Below are 7638 nucleotides of genomic sequence, written 5' to 3'. Positions count from 1 at the left end.
GTGAATACCTTTGTATCTATGTACCTCTCTGTATATATATATATGTGGAAAACTATTTGGTATTCAAATGGCAACATAAAGCCTCTTTATTACTTACCCTCTAATCAATACTATAGGATTTCTTTATTAAACTATATTACCTTTTCAACTGTGCCTAATGAATAAATTTTCATCTGTCTATCTGTGTGTATATGAGAACACCATTTGGTACCCATGTAGTACCCAAAGGCCTCTTTATTTTCTAACAATTGTCAGTGGTACCAGAAGGCCTCTTTATTATGTATTAGTGAATTATATTCCATTTCTTTATATAATTTTATTAAACTTTGAAAGCATCTGAGAATAAATAAATGTGTATCTCTCTATCTATATACATGTGGAAAACTATTTGGTCCCTAAGTGGCACCACTGATCTCAGCAGCTCTTACATTATGTAGCCATAGTAGCGAGAAATCTCCATCTCTCTTTCCCTCTCAATGAAACACTGCACTCTCCCCAAAGCAGTGTACTTGGCAGCATTCTCACGCTCTTGTTGAGCCTTCTTCTTCATGGCTTCCCGCTCTGGCCTCTGCTGTTTGGTGATGGGAGTTGATACTACTTGCCCATAAACATTGGGTTTCCTACATGGAATTGGTTGTAAGGCAAAGTCTTGGAGTAGATATTGGTTTTGAGGCTTGGGCGGTTGTGACTGGGGCTTGGTCCCAACATTGGGAACTGGTTGCCAATGGAGAGAAGTGCAAGATGATGTTTTGTAGGGTGCAGGCCCAGAAGCAGCAGACCGAGGGACACTAGGCTGGGTAGAAGCACTCACACCTGACTGAATGGCATGAGTCAAAACGGGGTGAGCTGGCTTGGCAGGACGCATCCAAGATGGGTTGGCAGTAGGTGGTTGGGATTGGTTGACTGCCATGGGTTGAGCTGAGCTAGCAGGGCCAGGCTGGGCAGGGTAAGCCCCAGTGGGTCTGCGTGAGGCCAGAGATTGTGGCCTCCGATTGATTACTGGTCGAGGTGGAGGTTTCTCCAGGGTCAGAAAAGGCAAAGGTACCAATTTAACCTTCCCAGGTGGTGGAGGCTCATAAATGGATGGAGAGGGACCCTTTCCTTCAGCACTAATATCTGGATGCTGGGCTTTGACTTGTGATTTCTCAGGACCCTTAACTGCCAGCCATGGTTTCATAGCTGGGCATGGACGGGGGTCTTGGTTACGGCCTGAGTTTCCCGGGGCCCGGGAGGAAGAGAGCCCAGTTTTCTTATCATTCTTCTTCCCCAATGCATGGAAAACCTGCACCGACTCCAGCATGTGCATGCCAAGACAGCTCCGAGGCTTCTTAAAGGCCTCTTGGCAAAGGTCAGGTTGGTTCCTCTTCCCCTTCGGTTTGGGCAGAGTTGGCTTCTCTTCGGCCTTGACTTTATTGCCTGGCTGCTTCCTCTCCTGGGCTTTCCTGGAGTTGTTTTCTCTGGTCCTCTTGGTCTTTTCCTGCCCATGGCCCTTAGCCTTGCTGTTCCTGCTGGATGCAGCTTTCTGAGCTTTGCTGATAGAGTGCTCGGCAGTGTGCATAGGAGCCCTGCTACTGTCTGCATCCCTGTGAGAAATTTCTCCTCTTAATGTGCATTCCAGATCCCTTGGCTGCATTTTGGCCTGAGGAGTTCCATCAGGACACTCCGATTCTTTATGTTTGTTCTTCCTCATTGGCTCACTAGGACCCTTTAAGGCACTTGTGATTTCCTGCCCCTGCTTTTCCATGATGGTTCTGGTATCATTGGATTTTGTTACTGTGGGACTTTCAGGTTGTTCAAAGTCTTTTAAGGAACTGAAAAGCTCAGGAAGGTGAATATCCCCCACCAGTGCAGTGAGGTCTGCAAAACCACTGCTAAATTCAGTCCCATTTCCAAGTGTGCCTTGGTCCTCAAGACTCAGGCTACTCCTTTCTAGATGGGTATTTTCAGAATGTGGCTTCTCCTCTTGGTCCAGAGGACCAATGGAGGCCAGAAGCTGGTGGATTTCAGGGATGTCTAAAGGGAGTAGTGGAGGATCCTGGCTCTCCATGGCAATCTGGTAGGCATCCAGTGGCTCTGAGAGCATGGTGTTAATCTCACACAAATTCTTAATCTCTGTCTGTTCCTGGCTTTGATTTGGAGGCAATGCCAATAAATCTGTAGAACTCTGGACTGGAGTTATTGTGGTAATGTCCCCAAGTTCAGTTTGTGAGTTTTTCTCAATTATTTGGCTTTTTCTCTTATTGCAGATGTGTGGGAATTCTGGAGGCTGTGGCAGACAAAATGTCTGACTTGGAGGTTGCACTCCCAAGGAAGCCTCCATCCCTAGGGAAGTTTCCATCCCTACAAAGGAACCAAGGAAGATGGTAAGTAGGATGCTCCCCCTTCCCAGAAATACACTATTCAGGGAAACCACCTATGGTGGAGAAAACATTTCTATTAGCTCTTTTTAAGGACCACTGACATGTATCTGTTAAGAGTTGCATATTAGTTACAGGTGATCCCTTGAAGTCTTACTTTTGGGCTGGTTCATCACCATGGCAGCATGGGTTTCTGGTAGAGCACTTGTCTCCTCTGTGGGAAACACAGAAAATCTGTTTCATGAAGTCTCTCGTCCTCATATAGGGGCTTCTCAATTCTCTCCACTCTCCCCAGAATGTAAGAACACTGAACACCATGAACTAGGAGAGGGTGCAGCTGTTGCTCATGAAATCAATATGAAAGGTCAGGGGTTTTGGACTCCTGCTTTGGACAGCATCTCTACATATAGAGGTTAAACCTGCAGTCAATTAAGGATCAATTAAACTGTCACATCCTGATATGTGTTGATTGATTTTTCTAAACCAAAGTAAAATTAGGGAAATATATTTATAGTGTGGTTGTGTAGCTGGACTGAGTGGAAAAATAGTGAACCGCCGCTACCTTCCGTGTGCTCCTAGAGGTCTCTTAAATGCAAGGATGGCCATTATGCTGTCCTGCATGCTTCTCTGACAGAGTCTGAAAATGGGGACTGCTGAACAAGATTGTGATTAAAATCTCAGCACTTGAATTCTAGGGATGTGTGGACCCACAGTTACCAGCTGAAAACTGGACCCTCGTTTCGAGTGGTAATCTTATTCCTTCCCCTTTTTGGTATTTGTACTCACCTTGAAAATTTGTTCCGTCTATACTTTGAGTGGACACAGAGTAGTAGGTCACAGGTGTAGGGACTGAGGGTAGGACATTTGTGGGCTGAACTTCCTTCAGCACTGTCACCATTTCTGGTTGAGGGGCAGTGGCACTACTTTCTGCATATGGCACAGAGCCATAGGATTGCAGGCAGGGCCAATGTTCTCCAGAGAGCAGAGTCCCCAGAGAGTTTTGATCATAGTAGTAGACCTGGCTTCCTTCTTGGTGGGGTAGTGAGAGGCAATGTCCTTGATTTGGAATCTGAGATAGTGTCACCTGGACGAGCCTACCAGATAGTAGTGGATATCCATGGATCACGACATTGGCTTCGGAAGTTTTGTCATACTGGGATGTCATTGATAGGGAAGAATCTGCTGTGTTCTGGTCAGTGACAGTCAGATTAAAGTCCCCAAGTGAAGATGAGCTCTTTTCAGCACTTCCTGGGATATACCACTCAGAAATACTTGGATAGGGGGCAGGTGCCATGGGAATCAGGTTCTGGCCAGTAACCTTAGACACCATGGCTGTGCTAGCATGTTGATAAAGGTAGGCACTGCCCATGAGTGGCTGAAAGGAGGTGCCACAGGTTGAGGGCAGTAACCATGCTGAAGTTTCAGCTGGAGCAGAGGCTCTGGAGAAGTTGCAGCTCCCTCCTGTCACGGACGCTGCATTGGTCACCACAGGAAGAGAGAGCTGCAGAGAATCAGCATTTCCATGTAAAGAAGAATTTTGGAAATTTTCTGTAGGAAGAAGAGGTGGTGAAAATATTGATGAGACAGGCAGATTCTTACAATGTTCGAGGAATAATGTCGTCTTAATGTTGTAGTAATCAGGAGGGCCCTCATTCTAATAATCATTGAGAGACCCCAAATCCCTCCATTTAGGATGGCTGCAACTACTCTTCTGATAACCTGCCTTTTCTCTCAAATTGGGCACAGAATTCTCAAGTGGTCTGCTTCACACGTTGTTCCCCAAAAGCATCCTTTTCCTCTCCTATGGTTCCTTTGAGCCTGCACTAGTTTTGACTTCTGAATTTGCCCTAGAACTGAAGCATTTTCGAACTCAGAGAAAACTCCAACACTACCAGTTAGCAAATGAGTACACCAAGGGTCAGTGAAGTGAGATCGACTTGTTCACAATCAGCAACAGATTATGGAAAATTATTCCTGGCCAGGACTCTTGTTCCAAAGACCAGAAATCTGGAGAAACAGAAATTTGGTTTTCCCTGTTCATAGAAAATCTACTGATATCACCACAGTGATGTTTAGTATCTCCTTTTGTTTGTCCAGGTCACATGATATTTCCTGGAGTTCAGTTTTACCATCCAAATGATAATTTAAGCGTCATTCTTTGCCCTCTTTCAGCCTAACTGCTGATCCTACATGAAAATGACTACCTGAAATTCAGTTTCTCAAGAAATGCTTCTTGAAAGAAATGGAAACTTTCTGAGCTTCAGGTTACTCATCTTTAGTGTGGTTATCACAATACCAACAGTGATAATTCATCCATGAATAAAAGTCATTTTACATAAGATTCATGTGGGGGCTGAGGTTATGGCTCAGCATTTGGGTGCTTGCTTAGCACATGCGAGGCCCTGGGTTCAATCCTCAGCACCATGTAAAAATAAGTAAAATAAAGGTATTGTGTTGAACTACAACTAATAAATAGATATTACAAAAAGATTCATTTGGAGGGAGTTACAGTATGTTCTGGAAAGATAGAAGCAAAAGTGAAAAACAGCTCAGAACTAAAAGGAATGACTAGATAGTAATGAACATATGGATATGTAGCAAAAGTGAGTGTATATCAAATTTGCTAAGAAATGAGTTCTGTTATCATGCATACAATATTATGAAAGTGAATGTTTCTCTTTGATTTTAGTGAATACTGTTAATCAAAACAAAGCTCATGATTGAAGGTGAGTTTGAATGCATTCTCAAGCAGTACATATAGACAGAGAAACTATACTAAAAATGTGTGTAATTTTAAGTAAAGTGAACACAAATTTGAAGTAAAGTGAACACAAATTTAAGTAAAGTGAACAGATGGGTAGCCATATGGAAAAGCGAAAACCGAAGCCAAAACCCACTATGAATCTGGGCATGGTATGGTGGGTCTCTGGTCCCAACACTCGGGAACCTGAGGCAGTGGGATTGCAGGAATTCAAAGCCACTCTGGGCAATTCAGCAAGATCTTATCTGAGAAAACAAATAAAATGTCCTGGAGATATAGCTTGTGTATCATGCTTGCCTAGCATGCATGAGACCCTGTGTTCAATCCTCAGAACTGGAAAGAAGAGAAGAAAGGAAGAAAGAATGAATGAGAGGAAGGAAGGAATAAGGAGCAAGTCGGGGCGGGAAGGAGAGAGAAATGGAGGGGGTGAGGGAAAGAAGAAAGGAAGGAGGACAGAAGGAATTTCCGAAAGAAATTTTGTACATACTAGAGAAAAAAACAATAAGTGTAAAGTAATTTCATTACTGTTCTTGTTTCTCTTTCTCTAAGGATTACCCACACCAAATAAAAGACATTAATCCCACTAGGTAGATATTTCATTTAATACAAACACATTTTTTGATAATCCTTTTGGTTATTAAAAAAAAAGTGGAAAATGCTTTAACAAAATCATAGAAGCCTAGTTTATTATCACATTTAGCAGAAAATCTTGTCCCTAAAGTCTGAGAAAACCATCACAGTATAATACAATAACAAATTTAAAACAATTTTTTTCTTTTATTCTGACATTTCCTCTCCCTTTATGTTAAAACAAAATTAAAACAAAAATGTTTGAGCTACCCTACACCCCAGCCCCAAACAATTATTTGAAATGCAGACAAAACAAAAAGTCTTCAGATAATTATTTAAATAAACTTGGAATTAGAGATGTGAGCTTGAATTTTTATTCTCATATAGTTCTTTCTTTTGGTTCTTAGATTTCGAAATCATCAATGACTATTTGTATATTGTCTGTTTTAGAAAAAAAACTGTTGTAAAGATGGAAAACATCTTCACCTTGACAGCTTATATCACACAAAGGAATGTGTCCTTCTGATGCAGGTTTGGACAAGACATTTTTTAGAAATCCCTGTAGTTTAAGAATCAGAACAAAATAGGACATGGAAAATGCCATTTCTCCAGCTCTGTCTAGAACCACTTTCCTTGGCATGTTTGGAGGAAGAGTCATTTCTAAAACATACTTCTAATATGTTCATGTTTAAACTGTCAACATTGTCGGTTTTCAAAGAGGTCATAGGAAAAACTAACAGCCAAGTGTGACTTTTGTGATAACCTGCTTACCCTAGTGATACCCCAATTCAAGCCTTAGTTTCCTTGCTGGTCCGTTAATCTAAACATTCTCTAAACCAGCCTCTGGGAAGATTCACTCTATGTTGTCTGTTGGTTTAAATCAAATCTTTGCTTTTCTTCCACATCCATCCCAACCAACCTCTTTTTTCTTGAGAACATCATTCTCTTCATCTCTACTATTCTAACATTTTCTTCTCCCTTATTTTTATATTTTTTTCCTCCACTGAATTCCTGTTGCCTTGTGCTTAAACAGTCACAAACTTGCTTTCCCAAGAACATCTGCCTCCTTACAGCCCTGTCCTCCTGCTCTTCTCTCCCTATTTCTCTTTTCACCTAGTTTAAACAGAAAACTCCCAAATATGTGAATGTCCCTTTGATGAAGAGTACTAAATTTGAAATACTGAAGTGGAAATCTTGGTGAAGGGAAACTGTTACAGAGGAAATCCCTTGGTTTCCACCCTGCCTAGGATTTGTCTCTTTCAGTTGAAACAACACAACCATGAAATCTGATTTCATTCTCTACAAACATGCCCCTCAAGATGCAAGAAAAGTAAGGGGCCAGAACATGGCAATCTGTTATCCTCATGTAGCAAATCAAGAAACAGATTTTGTGAGAGAGTAAGATAGTCCAGTTCTATACACAGTACATGTCAAATTCCAAATGAAATTAGGTGTCCAGATTTCTAGTTCCATCCTTTCCCCTATTATTCTAAGCTCTTTTGACTCCATTAGTAAATTGAGGAAGGTAAAAGTCTAATGAAAAACTTTTAAATGTTTCTTTCCTTACCTGACATGGTCAGAGAAGAGGTCACATCAATTGCAGATACAAAGGATGAGGAGACCACCCCAGAGGATGTGTGGGTGGCTGAGGGTAGAGAATACATGTTTCCCAGTATGGAGTTCACTGGTCACTGTTTACTGGCCACTCTAATGACTGGTTACTGGTCACTGGTCACTTGCGATGATCCAAATTTGTTTACAACTGCATAGCAAGCCTAAGATTCTAGCAGGTGGCAGTAGGTTTGGTGGGAGAATGATGTCACAGAACTGTCCATTTAAACGTATGAAGTAGCCAATAGGGTGGTCAGACTCCCAAGAAGAAGGTGGGATTGGGTGGGGAAAATGACAAGAGAGTTGATTGGGTGGAGAAAGTGACAGGAAAGTTATAAT

At 42.0% G+C, this 7638-nt stretch overlaps 1 protein-coding gene across 1 annotated transcript; it reads right to left on the bottom strand.

Moving 5' to 3' along the window:
• Nucleotides 1-424: 424 nt before the first annotated feature.
• Nucleotides 425-7352, bottom strand: LOC143380006 (uncharacterized protein C2orf78-like). Its single transcript, XM_076832760.2, has 4 exons — nt 7256-7352; nt 3144-3905; nt 2515-2571; nt 425-2340 (listed from the first exon to the last, which is right to left on the bottom strand). Exons 1-4 carry the CDS (start codon nt 7350-7352, stop codon nt 425-427), a joined length of 2832 nt encoding a protein of 943 aa, XP_076688875.2.
• Between the last annotated feature and the right edge of the window lie 286 nt (nt 7353-7638).

The sequence above is a fragment of the Callospermophilus lateralis genome, chromosome 14 (genome assembly GCF_048772815.1).
Source record: "Callospermophilus lateralis isolate mCalLat2 chromosome 14, mCalLat2.hap1, whole genome shotgun sequence".
NCBI classification, from domain to species: domain Eukaryota; kingdom Metazoa; phylum Chordata; class Mammalia; order Rodentia; family Sciuridae; genus Callospermophilus; species Callospermophilus lateralis.
The sequence above is the reverse complement of the archived record's forward strand: the minus strand, read 5'-3'. Positions and strand labels throughout refer to the sequence as shown.

Coding starts and splice junctions, on each gene's coding strand:
- LOC143380006 (XM_076832760.2), bottom strand. CDS start 7,352: ATGTATTCTCTACCCTCAGCCACCCACACATCCTCTGGGGTGGTCTCC. Junction 3,906..7,255: donor CTCTTCTCTGACCATGTCAG/GTAAGGAAAGAA, acceptor TTCTTCCTACAG/AAAATTTCCAAAATTCTTCT. Junction 2,341..2,514: donor GGTGATGAACCAGCCCAAAA/GTAAGACTTCAA, acceptor GTTCCTTTGTAG/GGATGGAAACTTCCCTAGGG.